At 47.1% G+C, this 23,150-nt stretch overlaps 1 protein-coding gene across 2 annotated transcripts; it reads left to right on the top strand.

Moving 5' to 3' along the window:
* Positions 1 to 18,735, top strand: SRRM2 (serine/arginine repetitive matrix 2). 2 transcript variants are annotated; one of them, XM_066627857.1, is made up of 15 exons: positions 1 to 17; positions 2,357 to 2,632; positions 3,134 to 3,235; positions 3,400 to 3,579; positions 4,912 to 4,989; positions 5,184 to 5,246; positions 5,754 to 5,780; positions 6,154 to 6,204; positions 6,299 to 6,388; positions 6,500 to 6,692; positions 6,816 to 11,737; positions 14,828 to 15,091; positions 15,879 to 16,004; positions 16,143 to 16,259; positions 17,639 to 18,735. In XM_066627857.1, exons 2-15 carry the CDS (start codon positions 2,394 to 2,396, stop codon positions 17,646 to 17,648), a joined length of 6,462 nt encoding a protein of 2,153 aa, XP_066483954.1. In that variant the 5' UTR covers positions 1 to 17; positions 2,357 to 2,393; the 3' UTR covers positions 17,649 to 18,735. The 2 variants fall into 2 exon arrangements, with proteins under 2 accessions (XP_066483954.1, XP_066483953.1); XM_066627856.1 differs by lacking the exon at positions 1 to 17 and adding an exon at positions 334 to 491.
* Positions 18,736 to 23,150: the final 4,415 nt, after the last annotated feature.

Below are 23,150 nucleotides of genomic sequence, written 5' to 3'. Positions count from 1 at the left end.
CCCTCTTTCCCCCTCAGGTTAACGTTCATTTCTCGCGTGGGGGGGGGCGAAGAAGGAGAAGGGAGTTGCGGGAGGGGGATGAGGGGAAGCTCGCCTCGAGCCACCCATCTCTTTCCCCTTCCCCACAGCGCTGTAGAAAATGGCGGCTGACCTTCGCGCTGCTCGCGGGGCACGCCGGGAGATGTAGTCTTTCCCCTCCCCGGCGCTTAATTGCTACGCACGCCGCTCCTGGTCGGCGGGAACTACGCTTCCCACCTGCCCCCCGCGCGCCGATAGGGACAGACGGGAGCGAATTGGTCGGGAGGGGGGGCGTTCCTGCTCGGCTCCGCGTCCCCTCCCCCTTCCCTTCCCGTCGCCCTCCGCCGCGGCGGCCGCTGCTGCGTCGCGTGAGGGAGCGCGAGCCACAGCGCAAGCGAGCGGCGCGCGCCCTCAGAGCGGCCTCCCCGCGCAGCGCGAGGGGCAGAGAGGCTCCCGCTGGGGGCCGCTGGAAGGTGGAGTTGGCCAGGCCCGGAGGCCTGCGGGCGGACCCGGCTCGAGGGAAGGGGTGTGGGGGGCTCTGGGTCCGCGGGGCCTGGCAGGCGGCGGGGCTTGCCCAGGGCCTGGGGCGGGAGCCTGGAGGGGGTCCTCCACGGAGGCCTCAGCGACGGGGCCGGAACCCGTCCCTGCTGGGCCACCGGGCCTCTTGCGGGGGGGCTGAGTGGGCATGGAGGGCTGGAGCCGGTAGGCGACACTGGCCCCCGTGGAGTGGGTGGGGGCTTCTGAGCGTTGGGTGTGGAGGGGAAGGCTGCAGTGCTGCACCCTCTTACCTGGGAGTAAGCTCCGTTGACTATAATGGGACTTAGCTCTGAGTAAGCATGCATAGGATTCGGCTGTGAGGCTGCCATCCTTTCCACACTTGCCTGGGAGTAAGCCCCGTTCACTATTGTGGGACTTACTTCTGAGTAGACCTGTATTGGACTGGGTTGTAATGCTGCCATCCTAGCCATACTTACCTAGGAGTAAGCCCCATTGACTATAGTGGGGGACTTACTTTTGAGTAATAGGAGTTCTGAGTGCATAGGATGGGACTGTGAGGCTATCCACAGTTGCCTAGGAGTGAGCTCCATTTACTCCTGTGGGACTTACTACTAAGTAAACATGTATAGGATGAGGCTGTGAGGCTGCCATCCTATCCACACTTGCCTAGGAGTGAGCCCCATTTACTCATGTGGGACTTACTTCTGAATAAACATGTATAGGATGGGGCTGTGAGGCTGCCATCCTATCCACACTTAGCCTAGGAGTAGGCCCCATTGTCTATAGCGAGACTCAGTAAATGCATAGGATTGCTCCTAAGCCCTTTAAAGCAGTGTTTCTCAACCAGTGATACAGGTACCATCAGTGGTACTTGAGACTTGATGTCTGGGGGTACTCACGGAACCCCTGGGTACCTGCCACCCAGCAGCATGACCAGTAATATTGCACAACAGACCGTGGTAGGAGGTTTCAAAGCATGCTTTTCCATGCTTGAGAAAGCCCTTCTGTCCACCGTGAGTCTCATACTGGTGTTTGTCGCATCTGGCCTCCCAACCCCGCAGTTATGTCATTGCCAATTATTTCTGGTGGTACTTTGAAAAGGTGGGCTATGTGGAGTGGTGCTTTGAAGGACAAAAGTTGAAAAACACTGCTTTAAAGGGATACTGAGCAGGTGGTGGGGTATTGGAAGCTATATTGAAAAATGTATGTGCCCAGATATTTAATAGATGGAGAGAGTAGTGTGTGGGAGGGGAATATTGTGGCTGTATTTGATCCTACAAACAGACAGGGTGTAATGGAGCCTGTTGTACAGCCTGATCCTATGCATGTTTACTCAGAAGTGAACCTTTCTGAGCTGCCAAATAAAACATATAAAATTGCAGTCTTAGTCTTTCGAGACTGAAGGTTGCCAACCAGTTGGAAAGGAAGTGGGTGGATTTTGAGATGGTTTAGGGAAGGCAGGAGACTAGACCTGAATATATATTGCACAGGTGGAGTTCAGCAGAGTGACAGTTGGGAGGAAGATCTGTGTGACAAACTGGCATATGGGGATAGGTTAGGTTCTTTTGAGACCAGGTGGTGGTCTTCTAGAGATTGAGATTAAAGTTAATGGTTAAAAATTAGGTTTCTGGGAGACTATTTAAGGTGCTTTGGTGATGGAGGAGAGACAGGCACTGATATTTGGAGAGTTAGACCAAGCAGGAAATAAGGGTCAGTGTCATGACAGGGTTGGGAAGTATATATTTCACAGGTCTCTGCGTCATTATTCAAAACAAGGAGAGGGTGGTTTCCAGCTGCTCTCTGCACCCACTTCTAGTTATCATCCCTGTGTTTCCTTTAGGTATCAGAATCACTTGCAGTGCTAGCTCGTGAGCGCCATGTACAATGGGATAGGACTCCCCACTCCCCGGGGCAGTGGCACCAACGGTTACGTACAGCGCAATCTCTCAGCCGTGCGCCATAAGAAGGATCGTACCGACTACAAGTCGGAAGAAGAATTGAGGAAGCTGGAGTCGTCCTTGGTCAAGAAACCCAACCAGGACATCCTGGACCACGAGCGCAAGCGGAAGGTTGAGCTGAAATGTTTGGAGCTGGCTGAGCTCATGGAAGAGCAGGGGTAGGTTGTTGTAGGGAGGAGGGAGTGACATTTAGGTGATAGCCCTGGGAGACTGGGAAGGTCAGAAGTGAAAATGGAGATGGGCAACTGTTGGAAATGGACAAGGCTTGGACAAGGTTTGTAAGATAATGTGTTGCACTCAGCTTAGAATCTTTGGGGGTGTGTTACCCTTGCACCCAGAGGCTCTTCGTTTGTCTGTCATGGTCTGTTCAAAGCTGTGAATGTTTCTGATAGCAGAATGGAGTCTTTACAAAAAAGATACGTCCTGGGTGTAGAAACAAGATGTTGTGGCCTCTGGGCCTTATGTTTGACACTTCTGCTCTAGTTTACTTTCCGATACATAGCTGCTCACTTTATGAAATACTGAAACTATTTGCCTAGTGTTACAGGTAAATTTGTAGGGTGAGTTCTTTGTTTTCTTGCTATTCCTGCTTTTTGGAAGCATTATGCGCTGCCTTGTTATGGGCAGGACTAAGGTCCTTTCTGATGTGTGCATCCCAGGTACGGTGAAGGAGAGATCCAGGAGAAGGTAGCCACTTTCCGAATGATGCTTCTGGAGAAAGATGTAGTGGTCAAGGAGGGGGAACAACAGCAGAAGCCTACGTAAGTGAGGCACCTGCGTGGATTTTGGCTTCTGAATTTTGGTTATATGCAGTTATTCAGTTTCTTTCAGAGTCTGTTTCTCCTGTGCTACTATCTTTACTTTTAGACTCCCATGTTCTCATGTTTCTTTTTTGTCAATTGTTCCTATTTTTTATTTTTACCAGTGTCACAGAGACCCATCAGCTGGCTGAGGCCAATGAGAAAAAGAATGAGAGACTCCGAGCTGCGTTTGGCATTAGTGACAACTATGTGGATGGCAGCTCCTTTGATCCCAATCGCAGGGCTAAGGAGGCAGCAACTGCAGCCGCTGCCAAGCAGCAGCAAGAGCAGCAAAAGCAGTACAGGTATTTATTTAAATAACTTACATATAGTTTGCCATTCAGGATCAAGTGTGGAGCACAAGTGAAAACAAACAAGCAGCTATAATAACAAAGGTGTGTGGATGCCCACTGATAGGAATGAGGTTGGTGGTAAGGAGGCAGACTTGGCTATTGCTGCCTCAGTGGAGGTTGAGCTTCTGTTTTTTGTTGGTGAGGAGACTGTACAGTGGGTCCTCTTTATCTGCGAATTTGAATATCCACAGATGACTGGTAGGCCTTGAAGGACCTCCCAGATGTGACTGGAAGGCACTTCTAGTTTGCTGGAGCAAACAGGAGTGCCTTCCAGTCGTGTCTGGGACACTTAAAGAGACTGGGAGGCTGTGTGTGGCCCCAAGGTAAGTAATTGTGACACTGTGTGAACCCCCTGCCGATTTCATTATCTGCGAATTCTGTATTCCTGGAAGGTCCTGGAACAGATCACCTGTGGATACCAAGGGCCCTCTGTAGTTTATTTTAATGTATTTTAAGTAAGTTAAGCCAAGCACCCAAAATGCAAAAGTCTTGTATTAAGCACCATGGTACTTTTGAGGCATTCGTGTTCTTCCGGGGAGCTCAGGGCAGTGTACACAGTTCTTTTCCTACATCTTGTTTTCATTACCGTAAGGTAGATTGACCCAGTCACTATGCAGCAGTCTGAAGTCAGCTTGTGAATTTCTTGACTGAGTGGGAATTTGAACCCAAGTCTTCTGTCCTCACTCCCAGTCTAACACTAACTGGTAAATATTAAAAAGTACCATCTCAGAGTGTTAAAATTACACTGGAACAGACAGATGTAAAAATTATTGTAAAACTTATATTCTCTTACAATGTGTTGATTTGTTAGCTAATAGATAATTCTGTAATTTTAGTACCATTTGCTGTTAACTTGATTTGTTTTGTTACTGCTTATATCTTTAGTACCTATTTTTTGTTTCTCTTTATTAAGGTCAGTGTAGTATAGTGGCTAAGAAATTGAGCTACAACAAATTAGGAACTCCCTGGTTTGTATCTTATCTGTGCTGTGAAACTCCTTGGTGATCTTAAGCCAGCCAGTCTCTCCTTTTCAACCCCAGCTCTCCAACTGCTGTACAGGGATAACAATACTTAAGGATTATAGTGATATAATACACGTGAAGCTCTGTGAACACTGCAAGCTGCTAAGCATTGTCATTAATTATTGTGAGCCTGAGGGTTAGACAATTCTTATCTGCCACCTTAACTGCCTCTTTGGGGATTTAGTGAGCAATATGGCTGTAACTGAAGGCAGTGTTTGGAAGTTGGGCCTTCACTTTTGTCTCCCTATATCTCTTTTCTCAGTCTTGTCCGAGAGTCCAGTAGTTCCCGCTCACCGTCTCCCAAGCAGAAAAAGAAGAAAAAGAAGAAAGACAGAGGCAGGTGGGTGGGCCGAGGCTTCTGAGTGCCTTTGCAACTCTGAGATGAGAGGGTTTGGGTAGAGAAGAGTGGGTGTGGGTGGTTTGGATTTGACAAGAGGGCTGGAGTGTGAGTTAGTGAGGAAAGAGGAGATGTGACTGTGCATTTATGGATCTCCTTGAAACATGTAACATTCTTTTTTTGCTTGCGCCTTCAAGGTCTGAAAGCAGATCACCTTCTTGGAGAGAAAGGAAGAAAAGCTCAAAGAAAAAGAAACGCAGGTAAGGGACTGTCCCAAGTGCGGGGGGAAATGGGGCTTGATTCTGGGATCATTTGCCTTGCTTGGGATGATAGTTAACTGTCAGTTACCGATAAATAGTTGCTTCTCTGTCTCTGATGCATGTGAGAGAGCAGGCCCTTGCTTTCTGTGAGATAAAATTGCCTTTTTCCTTTTTTCCCCTTCGAAAAACTGTTCCGTGCTGTTAAGAGTCTTGGGACCATTTTCTGTGCAGTTTGTTTTTACCAGACTTGCAGCATAAGCTTATGTATGTTTACTCAGAAGTAAGCCCAACTAAATTCAATGCAGCTTACTCTCAGGCACCTGTTTATGGAACTGCAGCCGTAGTCTTTTATTTATTAGTTTCGTTTGCAAGGATGGGGTTGGAGAAAATGGTCATTTATTTAATTCAACATGAAACTTGAGCATTAGCCTTGCAGACTTTTTGGACATACAACTTCTAGGTGTCTGCCAAAAAGCTATAGCATGTAAGAACCTTTTTTTTTTCCAGATCAGAATCAAAGAAAAGAAAGCACAGGTGAGTGAGGCATTGACAGCTTTTGAGTGTTTTACAGTGTCTACATAACTTGCAAAGCTTACTTCCATTCACTTGTTCTCACAACCAGTCTCTGAGGTAGGGTAGACTGTAGAATGATGAATTCTCCAAAGGTGCTCTGGAAGCTTCTGAATCTAAGGGTTTTTTTTAAAAAGAGCTAGATCCTCCACTATCGGTTATGCTACAGTGATGTCATGTGGATCAGCAGGCAACATTTTTGGAAGAGCATAGTCTATTACCATGAAGCATAGGAATATTTAATGATGGGTGCTGTAAGAACTGAGGTGAAAACATCAGTTGTGCTATGCTTCTTCTGTGTTACATAAATGTTTCACAACAAACTTGTTTTCCCCAGGTCTCCAAGTCCTAAAAGCAAACACAAATCCAAGGAGAAGAAACGGAAGAGGTAAAGCCATATTTTCTCTTATTTTTGCTCAGATTCTTTCTTGCTTGAAGCTGATCTTTTCCACTCCTTCCATTCATGCTTTTGTGTGTCTCAGGTCTACCAGTGAGTCTGCATCTCAGAAAGGCCGTCGAGATCGGTCTTCCTCTCCAGATGGCTCTTCTTCATCTGATGCTTCCTGTAGCAGGTACCACCTTCAGGCATTGATTTGAGAGCTGGGCTTTTTGTAATCGGATCTCTAACCAGGACAGAGTGGGATAATGTGTGTTTCAGACCTCTGATTTTCTGTCCTCTGCAGGTCAGGGAGTGTTGCTACCCAGAAACAGTCCCTCGTAAGACAGCGAAGTAGATCTCCCTCGGCACCTTCACGAAAGCAAGGAGAAGCTGAGGCAATTTCCAAGAATCTGCCAGAGAGAGAACGTTCCTCTTCTCCTGAGCCTGCCCGACGGGGCAGGAGCACAAGTCCTCGAGACAGTAGAGAAAAGCGGGAGGTAATCTTGTGATCTTGGAAAGTTAGTGTAAGAATTCCAGTTAGATGTGGGATATTTGGCAGAGAGAAATGTTGGAGTCTGCATTGTTGCTCTCATGGCAATTTTCCCTCTTCCATTATACAGAAAACTATGTCGAAGCATTCTCCAGTACGTGAGACCCGCCAACGCTCTGCCACTCCTCTTTCTCCTGCCAAAGAGAAGGACAGAGACAAGGAGAGGAAATCTGCTCGGCATGGGGGCCGAAAGTCTACCCCATCATTTGAGCAGGAGTTACGGTCCAAGCAACGCTCTCCAGTGCCCAATGATTCTACTCGGGAAAAGGTTTTGGGGCACAGGCAACCTTCGTCCAAGGAGAGCAGGTCTCCTTCCTGTGCCTCCTCACCACCTAAGAAGCCGTTGGAGGATCGTAATGGGACTCTTCCACCATCCAAGCCTAAAGGGTCCCCTGAATGCAGGCAGCAGTTTGCAGCTTCCTCATTGTCTCCTGCTTCTAAGGCTACTGAGACCAAGCTGCGGAGGACCTCTCATGATGGCTCTCCACCCCAGCGCTCCCGTTCACCTTCAGAGAGTGGTAGCTGTTCCTCTTCCTCCTCCTCTTCTTCCTCTTCTCCTTCCCCAAAAGTTAAGCCAGGCCCAGTTTCCCATAGCTCATCCCCTGAGGAGCAACCCAGAAGGCAGGACAAGACCTCCACGCAGAGAGACAGGTCTAGCTCATCCCCTGAAACTTCTCGTTTTGGGCAAAAACAGTCTGTTAAGATGCTGTCCCGACGTGAACGGTCAGGCACCCCTCCAGCCAAGAGCACAAAGTCGAGGGCCAGTCGGAGAGACAAATCTCTCTCCCCAACACCTGTTGCTCGCAGAGGTAGATCTCGGTCACGCACCCCACCCAAGAGGGCCAGATCCCGTACTCCTCCAAGGAGAGGAAGGTCTCGTTCTGCTCAGAGACGGGCCCGATCCCGTTCACGCACCCCTGTGAGAAGGGCTCGTTCACGGAGCCCTCAGTGGCGAGGTCGGTCAAGAACACCTCAGAGATGGGGCAGGTCACGGTCTCGCTCTCCCCCCAGGTGGGGACGGTCTCGTACTCCTCAGAGGCGTGGCTGGTCCCGTTCTAGAACTCCCCAAAGGCATGGTTGGTCGAGAAGCAGAAATAGTGGGCGGTGGGGAAGGTCAAGAACGCCACCAAGAAGGGGCAGGTCACGTTCAAGAACGCCACCAAGAAGGGGCAGGTCTAGATCTAGAACACCTCCCAGGAGAAGGTCTCGGTCTAGAACTGCTCCTAGAAGAGGGAGATCTAGAAGCAGAACCCCTCCTAGGAGAGGGAGGTCAAGTTCTTCACCAAGGAGAGAGAAATCCTTAATTTCTGCTAGACGAAGCAGGTCTGTATCATCTCCAGATCAGAAGACCTCCAGAATTTCCTCTAGGAGAAGTCGGTCTGATTCCTCTTCCAAAATGAGAGAGAGGCCCAGAAGGCCATTGAGACGTAGCCAGTCTGGTTCCTCTCCTGAATCAAGAAGCCGAGTACGAGTGTCTCCAAGGCGCAGTCGGTCTGGCTCTCTTCCAAAGGCAAAAAAGAAATCCCAATTATCTCCCAGAAGGAGCCATTCAGGCTCATCTCCAAGGACAAAGAAGAAAAAATCAAGAACACCCCCACGGCGAAGTCGCTCTAGTTCTTCTCCAAGGCCAAAAAAGAAATCCAGATTATCGCCAAGGCGAAGCAGGTCTGGTTCTTCTCCAGCACCAAAAAAGAAATCCAGATCCCCTGTCGGACGTAGCCAATCCAGGACACCACCTCCACTCAAAAATAAATCTAGAATGTCACCCAGGAGCAGATCTGGATCACCTCCAAGACCCACAAAAAAACCTGAGGTTTCCTTAGCAGTTGAAGAGAAATCAAGAATGATTTCTAGAAGGAGCCGGTCAGGTTCATCCCCAGCATTGAGAAGGAAATCTAAATCTCCAGCAGAACGTAGCAGGTCTAGGTCATCTTCAGATCTACAAGAGAGATTACCAAGAAGGCGAAACAAGTCTGAGTCTTCTCCAGAACTGAAAACCAGGGCAAAGTCATCTTCAAAGTCAGGTTCATCTCCAGGGCTGCAGAAGAAATTGAGGTCACCTCCAAGACGAAGCCAATCTGGTTCCTCTCATTCATCAATGAAAGAAAACTCTGTATCGCCTTCAAGACGAATAGCCTCTCCTGAAACTAAGTCAACACCTCCATTACAGCGAAGCAGAACTGGGAGATCTGTATCAGTGAGAGAGAAACCTAGATCACCCCTTCTAAGATGCAGTAGGTCTGGATCACCATCACCCTCAAGACAGAAGTCTGCTTCTCCAAAACAAACTGCATCTGGATCTTTCTCAGAACTGCGAAAGAAATCTACTTCACCAGTGGGCAAATGCAAAATCGACTCTCTAGAGTTGAAGAAATCTAGATCACCAAGGCAGAGCAGGTCCAGCTCTTCTCCATTGATCAAAGAGCATTCAAGATCATCTCCCAGGAGCAAATCCAAATATTCTCCTGATACAAAGAAATCCACGACACCTTTGAAACAAGGCAGGCCTGGTCTTTCTCCTTCAGCAGTAAAAGAGAAGTCTGGGTCACCTGCTAGAAGAAGTGAATCCAGATTGTCTCCTGAATTAAATGGCAAGTCTAAATCTCCAAAGCAAAGCAGATCTCAAGAAATGAAAGCAAAATCTGGATCATCTCCAAGGCACAATAAACCTGGATCCTTGGCAGTAATGGAGAGAGCTCTATCACCATGCCCAAAATCAGGTTCGTCTCTCTCGGGAAAAGAGAATTCACAGTCACCCCCAAGACAAAACCAGCCTGGGTCATCACCAATACTTAAGCAGTCAGATATTCCTCCTAGTCAAAGTAGATCTAGATCTTCATCTTCATCCTCTTCTTCATCATCATCCTCTTCATCATCGTCATCTTCTTCCTCATCATCTTCTCCAGAGGAAGGGAAATCACAATCACCCCCAAGACTGAGTCAGTCTGCAATATCATCAGTCAACAAAGGCAAATCTGTGTCGTCTCCAGTACGTGGCAGGTCAGATTCTTCTCCAGAACCAGAAAATAGCACATCTGCAGTTATTGCAAAGCACAGCAGACCTGGAGCTTCCCCAGTAGCAAAAGATGCCTCCAGAATTACAGGGATGGGGGCTGGATCACCACTGGAGAAGAAAGAGGTACCCAGTGATGTATGTCGGAGGAGCAGGTCAGGATCATATTCTGGAATTAAAGAGAAATCAAGAGCACGTTGCAGTGGGAGTAGTTCAGAATCTTCCCCAGAACAGGAAAAGAAATCTGTAAGCAGGTCTGTTTCTCCACTGAGACCTACAGTAAAATCCAGAACGCCGCCAAGACGTAGAGTATCAAGGTCACCACCGCGATCTGGAGCAAAATCCAGAACTCCACCAAAACGTGGCAGGTCTGGATCATCTCCAAGACCTAGAGTGAAGTCCAGAACACCACCTAGGCGCCGCAGGTCTGGATCATCTCCAAGACCTAGAGTGAAGTCCAGAACACCACCCAGGCGCCGCAGATCTGGATCATCTCCAAGACCTAGAGTGAAGTCCAGAACACCACCCAGGCGCCGCAGATCTGGATCATCCCCAAGACCCAGATTAAAGTCAAGAACTCCACCAAGGCGTCGCAGATCTGGATCATCTCCGCGACCCAGAGAGAAATCTAGAACACCAGTTGCAAGGAGGCGAAGGTCCATGTCACCATTGAGCCCTAGAAGGAAATCTAGAACACCTCTGAGGCGTGGAAGGTCCAGGTCACACTCTAGACAGAAGTCAAATGCCAGTTCGTATCCAGATAAATCTGAGTCATTGTCCCGTCGTGACCGACCAAGGGCCTCCATGCGACAGGGAAGATCTGGCTCACCGTCGCGGAGAAGTCGCTCCCGTTCACGCTCCAGACGACGAGACAAGTCACGGGGCTCACTGCGAAGAGAGAGATCTGTTTCCTCCCCAGGCCAAAGCCGCTCTCGATCCCCTTCTCGTCAGAATAAATCCAGTTTTTCCTCATCGCAGAGAGGTCATTCCAGATCACCAACACGGAGGGAGATGTTGAGGCTGTCCCCACAAAGATCTGCCACCAGTCGGAACGCATCCCGTTCACCTCCAAGATTAGATGCTTCTCGTATGTCAGCAGCCTACAAAGGTGCTGGGTCCAGAGTATCTCCTGACTTCCGCTCATCTCCTGTGAGGAAGCATTCCAGGTCAGGTTCCCGGGAAATCTGCACCTCTCCAGGAAGGAAATCGCGCTCCCCTCCGGTCCTGGAGAAATATCCCAAGTCTGACACACAGGAGAAGCCCTCAGCTTCTTCTCTCTGGCAAAGCAAAAGCATCACTGCCATTCCTCATACACCATCTCCTCCGCATGAAGACTCTCCTAAGTCACGGAAGACTCTCTCTCCTGCTCCATCCATGCTGCAGGAAGCTGTGGTGGTGTTGAAGAATGGTGGTTCTGTGACCCTTCAGGACAGCCCAGGGGATAGGAGTCAGACCTTGCAATCTGCATTGGTTAGGGATGACCCAAATGCTGGTGCTCTTCTGTCATCAGGGAGAAGCAGTTCCCATTCAGGCTCCCCTCCTCCTACTGTTAAAGCTAGATCATCTTCGTCCTCCCCTACCTCCTCCTGTACTTCTTCCAGTCCCCTCCCAGCCCTGGTTTCTGTGCTAGCCCCATCCCACAAAGAAGAGGAGCTGGCTTCTGAAGGAAAGGCAGCAAACAGGTCTGAAGCTCGCCTCCCCACCCTTGAGGCTGAGCCACAAGTGGCCTCTGTTACCATAGAGGAGAACAGCAGGAGCAGCTGTCCTGCAGCTCCACCACTGGCTCTCCCCTCCCCACCACCCTCTGCTCCTTCAAAGGTGAAGAGAAGTTCTTCTGCTTCATCCACCACCTCTTCATCATCCTCGTCTTCTTCATCGTCCTCGTCCTCTTCATCTTCTGACTCAGAGTCCAGCTCATCTGACTCCAGCCCCCACGATCAGCCAGAAAAGGAGCTTGAGGCTGAGATTGTACTGAAACAGTAAGAGCCTTCCTTTTAACTCTTCCCTCCTGTTGCAAACTGCTAGCAATCATTACCTATGTCTTGCTTAGATGAAACCTTTAGTATCTTGCACCTGGTCTCCACTCCAAGGTCATCTGCACCTCCACTAGTGTTAGCCCATTACTGGCTCAATGTGCACCCTAAAAGACTAACTTTGTGGCACAGCCACTTGTGATAAGATGCATGAAGTTCTCATTTGGTAAATGTGCACATGTACACAGAGAAATAGGCAATAGAATAGGCCATGAAATGTAAGAGGTCCGATGTGTGTCATTTCTGTGTAGAGCTCCTATGCGTGCAAGTTGAGCTTAAACTTTTTGAGAATTGGAGTCCACTTAAATAGGTGCGTGAAGTTTTATCCTCTGACGGGGGTGCATGCATAAAATGTGTGCACATGATCTTAGAAAAATTGTAGGTAGTGAGATTGAATGGTTATGAAATACAAGAGACACAAAGAATGATTCTGTATAAATAAGATTATATAAATAATGCAAATACTACTGCTCTGAGAGAACCTTGTATTGACTGCATTTGAAACAAACAGCAATGCTATGAAGATTCTTTTTAGTGGTAATTACTGCTGTTAGGAATGGTCACAGGTGAATGGTCACTTGTCTGTGCAGAGCTGAAATGCATACAAGTTATGTCAGACTAACTTTTGCATTTCCTGGCCATTTGGCTCCATAACATACATTTGGTTTTTGTACACATGTGTGTATAGGTATTTGCCAGCTGAGGAGTGCTCCCTAGTTTGTTAAATTGCTATAAGATTCCTCTTTCTATTTTCATGTAACATTAAATGCCGAGTTTGGCCTTGTGCTTGTGGTTTGCAAGAGGGGAAGAAGCACAGTCTGTGACTGCAGCATGAATAGATATTTAACCCTTTCATGCTACACCACAGTTTCAATGAAAATCCTGCCCCTGAAGCTGCTGTTAGCTGGCAGGGGGGAGGGGGAAGAGTTTCTGTTAGCTCTAGCAGAAATTGCTTTTTTAGGAGCATGATTTTCTCTGGCACTGCAGTGCACTGGGGAAAGATTAAACACCACTTCCTGTGTGCTGTAATTCTGCTCCCCTCACTATTCTCCCATCAGGTGCTTCTTAACTGGCAATAAAACCCAAGCATTAAAGGACAAATTACATGTTCGATGTAGCACTGGATAGCTCTGAAATGCTTCCTCCTGAACATGTGGTGTTAAAATTGTATAATAGTTGCCTTTGTCCACTAGAGGTTGCCCATGTTTCACTTAGCTGTATTCTCTTGTTTGTACAGTGAACCCTCCATTTAAGGAGCAATCAGAGGGGAAGGTGTTCGATTAATGCTGGAAGTCCATTAAATCTGAATGTGTTGAAGTCAGTGGGCATGTTCAAAGTTTTTAATGATGCAGAAAATGTCCATTTTTCCCAAGTTTATTAAATGGAGGTCACTTAACTGAGGATTCACTGTATTTTATACACTGCCCTATTCCCAAAGAGCTGAGAGTGGCATATGTGGCTCCCACCTTCTTACAGTTATAATAAAAGGTCAGTTCAATAGGTTAGGCCAGCGGTTCTCAAACTTACTGATGCCATGATGCCATGATGCCACGATGCCCTTCTTTCTTGGTACCGTTGCGGTGGTGTTGCAGAACGGCACATTTATGGCCTGGGCAAGTTGGTGACACCTGGGAGAAAGATGCCACCAGGGACATCCTGAGGCGCCATAGTCCTCAATTTGGGAACCACTGGGTTAGGCTGAGAGATGGTGACTGTGGGAATCAGTTAAATTGCCAGTTAAGAATCCCATAGTCAGGCTGTGGAATTGGGCTACATGGTCTTTTGTTGCCTATACTAGGTTATCTTAAATGCCATCAAGGCACCCCCTAATGAAAATGGGTGCCAGGCTTTCTTGCAGAGTATGTGCTTACACAAATGAAAAGTATTTAGTTAGGCTTATGTACTTTTCATTATATCTGCTCCCAAGATTCTATTTCTCTGTATAGTCCCATATTTTGGGAGTGGTTGAGGTAGTAGAGCAAGCAACTAGAGAATGGAAATTGTTGGGGAGGTGGATGAGGTTGGTCAATAGAAGCTTCAGTCAAAATATTCTGGGTTTGAGTCCTCTTCTGCAAGCTTAAGATTCTTTTTTAGATATTTTCTTACTGGAGAGATAGCTGCTATAGCTCCTGAAAGTTGCTCCTATGCCTGTCTGAAAATGTCTAAAGTTTTCAACTGTGTGGGTCATTGCCCCATTGTAATCCTGCAGGGCAGCATCTAGCCCAGTGCTATTCAAACTGGGGCGTCGTGACGCTCCTGCCTGAGGGCCCTGGTCTTTGCCCACTTAAGGGGCGGGGACAGCCTAGAGGCAGGGGAAGGCAGCGGCGCAATCCTCAGGATCGCGCCACTCAGGGGGCTGCAGGTGCTTGGGTACGCTTACCCAAAGCCTCCTGCAGCCTCCCTGGGGTGTGGGGAGCCTGGCACGACTTCTGGCAGGGCTCCCCGCAGGAGGGAAAGTGGATGGGGGGGGCGATCACGCCCCGCCCCGCTAAAGTGGAAGTGGAGCATGATAGCTCTGCATCCACTTTCCCTGCTGTGGGGAGCCCTGTCAGAATTCGCGCCGGAATCCCGGTAAGTGCACCCAAGCCCCTGCAACCGCCTGAGCGGCGTGATCCTGGGGAGTGCGCCACTGACTTCTCCCCGCCCCTGCAAAGATTTACTGGCTCTCAAACTCTCCCAGAGAGTTTGAGAACCACTGATCTAGCCCCTTGGAAAGTGCAGTCACCAGCATGGCTGCCAATCATGGAATAGCAGCAGGTAATGTGAGTGGAAGGCTGTAGATGTTCTCTGATTGGCATGGGAGGAACAATTGCCATGCTGATTAGAGAAATTGAAAAGAGAGTGATTTAAGGCAACTGTATTCCCAGCTTCTCTCCTAATCAACATGACCTGACCTGTAGTTTTGAGCCTTTCCCATGGAGATTTTCAAAGACCCTAATGAGACTTTTTGTTCCTTGTATAATAGCAAGACATCCTGCATCTGACTTAACTTTGATAATATTTCTTTTCCTTCCCCTGCCACTTTCACCTCTCCAGGCCACCAAGCCCAGTGCAGAAGGAGGGTAACCGTGAGGAGCGGCCTCTGGAATTGGGCAAGCGTAAGCGGCGTTCTCGGAGTTCCAGCAGTTCCAGCAGCAGTTCTTCTTCCTCCTCCTCCTCCTCCTCTTCTTCCTCGTCATCTTCTTCCTCTGCCTCATCTTCATCGTCATCATCTTCATCCTCGGTTTCATCGCCTAAGACTGGAACCCAGGCACAGGCCAAGGTGGCCACCAAAAAGAAGTCGTCTCCAGAGCAAAGGAAGTGAGTGGTAGCAAAGAACTGGGCTCAACTGCTAGGCCTCAACTGATTTCCCTAGTGTGCAGTGGGTTGGCTCCCAAACCTAACTTTGCCACCATGAGGCCTACTACTTGTTGCTTGCGTCTGATGTTCAGGGCAGTTGCTGATGCCATTGAGTGTGTGGTTTTCTGAAAAGCACAGGTGGGTTGGGTTGCTCCCAAGAGTGACAGTGGTTGGGAAAAGATGGAAACTGAGTTATTTCCTAGAGAAGTAAGTCTCAAAGTTCTCTGTGCACAGAGAGCTTCAGGGAGCAAATCTAGTCACCACACTACTCTACTGTATCACAGCTGAAAAAACTTGGAGTTCTGCTCAAAGATACCCAAATATTTGCCAAAAGAAACTGGATTTTGCAAACTGTCTACAGTACATGATTTCAACCAGTATCTGTGTTTGCTTTGCATAACCCTTTCTCTGCTGGCTACAGAGGAGGGGGTGAGGAGTACTGCTGGGCACTGAAACCCTGGCCACTTGAAATCTTATTTAGTCTCCACCTTACTCTGATTTCTAAGATCTCATAGGCATTGTTTACACAGATTTGGGACAATTGTTTGTTTTAAGAGTTAGAATCTTGGAAAAGTGGAAGGATGCCAAGTTTGGTGCCCAATACCAGTTTGAGTTTGTAACTTGTATTATCACTCAGCTCTTTTAGGGCAGTGCATGTGTGTAACTTCCCCCCTCCTTTCCCTTGGTTGAAGGACCTTGCGCGTAGTGGATGTTATTATAACCCATTGGTCCCCTTCTTTGCTTTCAGGTCCCGTAGCCCCCGGAAGCCTATTGATTCCTTGCGTGACTCACGCTCCCTTAGCTACTCTCCAGCAGAACGACGCCGGGTTTCCCCTCCAGTCCCACCACCCTCTGCGCCAAGAAATCGACGCAGGTAGTTATTTATTTACTTCAGTATCTTTTCCTACATGTGGAGATTTAAGGATTTATTTAGTATGGGTTAGTGGGAAGGTTGGGAGAATTGGAAGTAGAAGTCTGTTTTTCAGATTCATTCTTTTATTCTGTTGCCTAGGGACAGGTCCAGGGACAGATCTTTGCAGAGAAACAAACGAAGCATCAGCAGGTCTCCAGGACGGAAACGGCGACGCAATTCACCCAGCCCCCGAGCCACCCGCCGCAGAACTTCAAGGTAGCTTTTAAAATTTTTTTTGTGTTTTCTTTCTGACACATAAGCAAAGCTGCTTATGTCTTCTGATGAATTGTAAAGGTAATAATTCAATAAGAAAACCAGAACTGAGTTATTGGCAGGAAGCAGCCCCTTTAAATACGCCTACTTAGCTATGATTTATTTGTGTCAAAAGGCTGAAGGGTGTAGGCTAGTGTTCCTGCAGTACTTTATTGGAAATACAGAGAGACTGTTCTAATGACTTTAGAGATAAGTGTATGTTCTTCTTGGGGCATCCCATAATTTACAGAAAATGCTATGCCCAGTAGCTTATGAGAGGGAGGCCTATCTAGGTACATGCTGAAGATCTTTGACTCTCAAAACGCCCCACAGGCTGCTGCTGTCAGAGATGTTGTTATGCTCCAGAGTTGCGAAGTGACTTTAGATTTTCATGTTTGCTCCCTGGGTCTCTTAGTGCACAGAGAACCTTGGTAGTAATGTCATGGAAGTGCCCCCTGGATGCCTTTCCACAGTGCAGATGAGTAGGCAGATGGGAGAGGAAGTTGCAGGGAATTGGTGAGGGGTGGAGGAGGAAGTCAGTAGGAAGGAAGGGGAAACCATGATGGGGTAACAGAAAAAAAGAGGTTTGCTGCAAAAAGTAGCTGCCTGAACAGAAGTCCTCCTTTAAGTATTTCCAGTTTTGTTTTGAATTACTTTTTCAAGAGAGTCCCTTATCTAAAAGTAGTAACTGCATAGTCTTTTTAATCAACTGAAAAACATTTGGGAGTACTTATTGAAGGAATATATTGGTTTTGGAGACTGCTTTTTTCTTTTTTTGGAGGTGTGCACATAAAGGCCCAAACACATCAAGTTCTCCAAAGCCCATTACACAGGGTGCCAGCCCTTCTGTGATTCTTGCTGATCTCGATGATCCAGAAGGCCAAAGAATGATTTGGAGGCACACATTGATGAAGCTAAACAGGTTTGGCCTTTGATGCCGCTTAGATAGGAAACTGCTGGTCTCCCACATGAAAGCTGTTCTAAGTTCTCTCATAGTGTTATTAATTTCGCCTTTCAGTGGGAGGAGATCCTTGCAAGACTCTTTTCATATCGCATCAGGCTGCTTTAAGCCTCTGTATCTTTCATCGTTAAGAAATCTTTCATAATGAAAGAGCCTCTATATCTTTCCTCTATTTGTTATCTTTATCTAATCTACTATGACTCTGGTCCTAGTGGACATGATTTCTTACAATAATTGTACAAGAAAGTATTGCAAACTAGCTTTGGGGTACCTGCAGTTGCAAAGAACGGGTACCATGTTTTTGAGGGTCAAGTTGCTGGACTGTTCCCTCATTTTACTGAGTTAATCCTGTTAACTTTTTGTTCTCCATTCTTTGTTCCAGGTCCCCCTAAGTCTCTTCTGGAGAGACTGGAAAGCCCTTGCCCTTGCAACCATAGACTGCACCACCCCAGCCTCCCACAGTGCTGTCCCAGGTGGGAGCCCCCGCCTCCTGATGCCCACTGGAAACCAGTGTGTGTGTGTGCACGTGGGGGGGCCCTATTCATTTGCCATTGGCTTTTTATTCTCATTAGTTTTTTCCTTCACTGTCCCTGTCTTTATTGCCCATCATTTGTCGGCAGCTACATTCCCCTCCTCCCTGGACATCTCTGCTCAGCATCCACCGGGACTCGCCACTTCTGCGCTCCTCTTCCTCCAACAGTTGGTGACGTTCATTTTGATTTTTTCTCTTTCCTGTGAGCATTTTTTCTGTGCGTTTTACAGCTAAAATCTTTACTTCTGTGTTTTGAGAGAGGGGTCTCCTTTTCATTGATTTAGAAATAAAAGGTTTAAAAAAAGAAAACACAAAAAGGGGTGGGTGGGGGGGTTGGGTGATATGTGAGCTAATCTGTTTGATTTAGCGTTTCTCAGGCGCCCCTTTATGGAAAGCTTGGAGCATTGTAAGAAAAAACGAAGGCTTGTATGTTGGCACTGGAACTCTCCCAGAGTTCAGTGGGGTGGGGGTGGGCCTCTACCATTCAGCAGCCCCCCTTGTTACTCATTGTTTCAGAATAGCCCCTAGATTGCAAGCCAGCCTTTTAGGGGAGAAAAGGAGGTGGTCTTTTCTAAGAGGATATAACAGTGGGATTGACTTTTGATGGTGATAAAATTGAGGATTAGACCACTTCTCCCCCCCTCCCCCGGAAAAACAGATTTTAATATGCAGTGCTTTTTCCATTTTATCCCTTCCTCAAAGCAGACTCTTTCATATTGATCAGCTGAGCCAGGTCAGGAGGGGTTGGGATGGGGACTGGAATGGGGGAAGGTGATGGAGATTTGCTGGAAAGAAACTGAGAAACCCTAAATCAGGGAGGGATGGGAACAGAAGTTTCTTCATATTTCTTAAAAGCATTTAATTTTTTTTGATATGTACAGCAAGGAGATTTTTTCTGTCAAATAAAAAACTTACGAAATGCAGAAATTGCTGTTGAGTCCCTGAAATTGTTCTCTGTGCCTTTTCTGGGGTGTGGCCATGTTAAAGGAGTCCTATGGAGGTTAACCTGCCTTTTTTTGTCCTGCAGCTTCAAGAAAAATAACAGCGCAGTCTGTAAAACTATGAAGGCCTGAGTACAGAAAGCCCTTTAAGTTTGTCTGAAAAGGAAATCCTAACTGCTCCTTCAAAAACCTTAAGTGATGGCGGTTGGATGGTGATTCTCTAGGTTGTCAGGATGTCAGCAGCAAAAGACATCCTTTGTTCCCCTGGTCAAATTTAAGGAGGTTTTCAAGCTGGTTTTCTGAGTGGGAAGGAAAGATAAGATTGATACCTAGCAGGCAACAGGCAGTACCTCTAAAAAGGGAATGATAAAAACCACCCTGACTTCTGGCAATTAAAGCATCAGCTTGAGACAAATTCGACTTGGAACACAGATTCTCAAAAGATTGGTAACGAAGACTGAACCCTGAATTCTGAGGTCTTAAATGTATTATACAAAAATAGGAGAACTGAAAGGAACTTGGGGAATACGGAATATATAGTTTTTCATTCTCCCTCAGCCCCTCCCCTTCATTTCTCCAATTCTTGTGCTGGTGGCTAATTTTGGTACAGGGCCCCAAATAACCTTCTGGTGAATAAGAATGAGAAATATTTTCCTGAGCAGCTATATATAGCCTGGCAGTAATGCTTCACCAGTGAGTTTACCTTCCTTACTATCATGTTGCGCTGGGTTGCTCTTGGTTGTGTGGTTAACAGAACTCTAAAGCAGTGGTTCCCAGCTTTTTTCACTTGCGTCCCTTTGGCAACCCATTTCCATAAACGGTACTCCTCATATTAGCCCCACAAGGTATTCTAATGCCAGCCCTGCAAGGCATTCTAATACAGACCTACCTTTTCCGCCATTATTCAATTCTTTTTCGAGTACCCCTAAAGGTCCTGGCAAGTACCCCTGAGGGTACGCATACCCCAGGTTGGGAACCACTGCTCTAAAGCATTCCTTTCCTTCCTGCAAGCATGATTCCTTGAAATCTGTTTGGGTCTGCTGCCTTGGAAGAATGCCTACTCTTTGCCTCCCTCTGCACTTACTCAGGTGAAAAAGGAATACTTTACAACTCTAGTAAACAGGGTTGCCAAATTTCAGTGCACCAAATCTGGGCCATATAATTTGTAACTTATGCCAATTAAGTGGCAGCTGTAGAGGGTTTAATCACTGTTCCAAATTGCCCTCTCTCAATACTGCTTTGCATTAGGCTTTTCCGGCACAGAGCTTTATGTAATATTGAAGATACTCAAGTAGAAGTCAGTCTCATAGATAAGTCAAGGCAGGGTTTGAACCCAAAAAATCATGGAATTTTCTATGACCCTCAGATATTTCGGGGGGGGGGGGTGGAGAAGAGGTAAACTTAGGGGGGTGTCTGACTATAATTTTGTCTGATTTTACCCTAGGCCAGATTCTGAACATTAGTAGTAAATAATACTACCAGTAATTTTTACCTGAGAACTATACGGTCTCTAATTTATTAAAAATATGGTAAAAGATCATGAGATACTTTTTAAGTTCTGGTCTTCACACCCTTTTTTGTAAACACTGTCAAAGTGCACTATAAACAACATACTAATAGAATCATCAGTCCAATCCTTCTTTAAGGTGCCAGGTGTGTTAAGCCAGAGGTTCTACATACAACATATAACACATAACTGGGAGTGTGCAGTTTCCAGGTTTGGGGGGGGGGAAGATAAGCAACAAGGAATGAGCATAAAGAAGCACAGCTACATACAGTTGCAACCCTATTTACTCAGAGGTAGATCCCATTGCTTTCCATGGGTGGAGTTCTTAAGTAATGGTGCACTGAATTGTAGCCTAGGACTTTCGTTTCAGATGGTAACAAAGATTACATCCTGTTTAAAAAACCAGATGTCTGCCAAACATTTGCAAAAAGGAATGAGGGTGCAGAAGGATTGGGTATGATCCTGCTAAAGAGAACGAGGCATGCTTGATTTAAATGTAAGCCTTGAACCCTTGTTTACTTTTTTTCTCAGGAGTGAAAATATTAACCTTGGCTGCAGCTTGCCTTGGAGCCTGGTTGCCCTTGATTGCCTGGTAGCCTGACTGAGAGCCTGATCCTGATGGGCTCACGATGGCCCACCACTGGCGAGCATTTTTGCAAATGTGCTGTAAGGCATGTCTGTGATGGTTAGCGCCGGCTGAGTACTGGAGCTGGCTCAGGATGAACCAGTGCTGGGTCAGTGGTGGTCAGAGGCTGGCCAGATGCTGCCTAGTGCTCTGAGCGAGCACCAGGTGGGGGAGAGGTAAATGGGGGTGTGGGAGGAGGCGCTCCAGGGGGTGGGAAGGACAGAGAAGGTGGGGCAGGGAGTGGGAACTGGGTGGGACCGGTGGAGCTGAATTGTGCTGGATCCATAGCCTCCTGGCCCAATATGGGGCTGAAACAGCCCGGAGGAAAGAGCAACACTCTGCATTCTCCTCCATGTCCTTTTGCTCTCCTCTGGGCTTCTAGCTGCCTTGCCAGAACAGCCCTGACCCCTGAGTGACCTGCAGATAAAGATAGGAGATGATCTATGCTTGATTTATTGGCAGAAATTTCTCACCTTATAGGTGAGTATCTAGGGCGGAGTCTCCAAACTTTTTGGCCAGAGAGCTGCATCAAATGTCTGGCACAGTTTTGAGGGCCGGAAAAAAAATTTAAATAAAATTTATATAAATTAGAGATGGAACTTAGATGTGTGAATAAATGAATGCATGGGCTCATTCATTCAACCTCTCTGGCCCTTAGAACACCCTCCAGATGCAACCAGCACAGTTCCAGTCATGTTCAGCAAAGTGGGCCAGGGGATAAGAGGCTGGCTGTGGGCCAAATAGAGGCTTGCCATGGGTGGCATCTGGCCCCCGGGCCGGGGTTTGGAGACCCCTGATCTAGGGTATATATTGTAACATTTCTAACTCGTCTTTTGCCATAGAATGGCCTCTGGTTTCCAATAATACATAGTTGAATCTTCAAAAGCTAAATAAAGACTTAATAGATTGACATCTTAGTTCTATGCATGCCTATTCAGTTCACACAAGATCAGCTTATCCTACTCTAAGGATGTGTAGAATTGAAGGTCTAATAAATTTGCAATTCTAGTGTACACACTTCCCTGGGAATAAGTCCACCTGAGCTTAGGGGGGCTTACATTAGAGTAGAAATGTACAGGATTGTTCTGTATGGTAACTTTATACTCACTGCATAGGCTGCAGTATTGTTTGAAATCTGTTCTTATGAGCAGCAATTCCTTAACCTGGGTCCTGGATTCCCAGGTGGCGGCTGTGGCTAGGGGGGCCTTTGCTCAGCTTCGGCTGGTGCGCCAGCTGCGACCGTACTTGGATCGTGCAGACCTGGCCACGGTGATCCATGCCACGGTGACATCGAGGTTAGATTACTGTAACGCGCTCTATGTGGGGCTGCCCCTGAAGACGGTTCGGAAACTACAATTAGTACAGAATGCGGCGGCCCGTGTGGTCACCGGAGCCAGGCGGTTTGACTCTGTCAGCCCGCTTCTCCGGGGGCTGCATTGGCTGCCCATTCGTTTCCGGGCCCAATTCAAGGTGCTGGTTTTGACCTTTAAAGCCCTATACTGCTCTGGGCCAGGATATCTTAGAGACCACCTACTCCCGTACAATCCGGCTCGCCATCTCCGGTCATCAGAGAAGGCCTTTTTGCAAGTGCCGCCACCCAAGGAGGTCCGGGGGGTGGCTGCAAGAAATAGGGCCTTCTCGGTAGTGGCACCAACATTATGGAACTCCCTTCCCCTTGACTTGAGAATGGCTCCCTCTCTTGAGAGCTTTCGGCGAGGCCTGAAAACACTGTTGTTTAAACAAGCCTTCTGATTTCTGGCCTTCTTAACTTTTTATACATCTTTTAGTTTTACAGGCTTGTTTCCTCGGTGATCTGCTCTTTTACTCTTTTAATCTGACTACTGTTTTTATGGCCCTGTAGTGTGTTTTTAAATGTTTTTATCTGTCTGTATTAATGTTTTTTAAATTTTATTGTTTTTAATATGTTGTTAGCCGCCCTGGGTCCCGTTAGGGAGAAGGGCGGGATAAAAATAAAGTTTTATTATTATTATTATTATTATTAACCATATTTTTTGCTGCATGCAGTTTGGTGCAAGCACCTCTGGGTAACATTTTTATCTTTTTATTCTGGTATACCTGTTTCACAGGTTAAAGTAAGGCTGTGCTTGTAATACTCCTGTTGTTTTTTGTTTTAAACCAAAGAGCACTTGTGAGTCCCATTTCCTCCATTGTTACATGTTGTTGAAAGCCTTTGTGGCTGTTGATTTTACCCTGCAATAATCTGAGTCTTAAAACTCAAGTTTTTAAACCATTCCTTTGTTGAGAGGAATACCAGAAAGACGACATTGT

The sequence above is a fragment of the Tiliqua scincoides genome, chromosome 5 (assembly GCF_035046505.1).
Source record: "Tiliqua scincoides isolate rTilSci1 chromosome 5, rTilSci1.hap2, whole genome shotgun sequence".
NCBI classification, from domain to species: Eukaryota; Metazoa; Chordata; class Lepidosauria; order Squamata; family Scincidae; genus Tiliqua; species Tiliqua scincoides.
Note: the sequence above shows the minus strand (reverse complement) of the source record. Positions and strands in the feature narration are given on the sequence as shown.

Coding starts and splice junctions, on each gene's coding strand:
- SRRM2 (XM_066627857.1), top strand. CDS start 2,394: ATGTACAATGGGATAGGACTCCCCACTCCCCGGGGCAGTGGCACCAAC. Junction 3,236..3,399: donor GAACAACAGCAGAAGCCTAC/GTAAGTGAGGCA, acceptor TATTTTTACCAG/TGTCACAGAGACCCATCAGC. Junction 5,781..6,153: donor TCAAAGAAAAGAAAGCACAG/GTGAGTGAGGCA, acceptor TGTTTTCCCCAG/GTCTCCAAGTCCTAAAAGCA.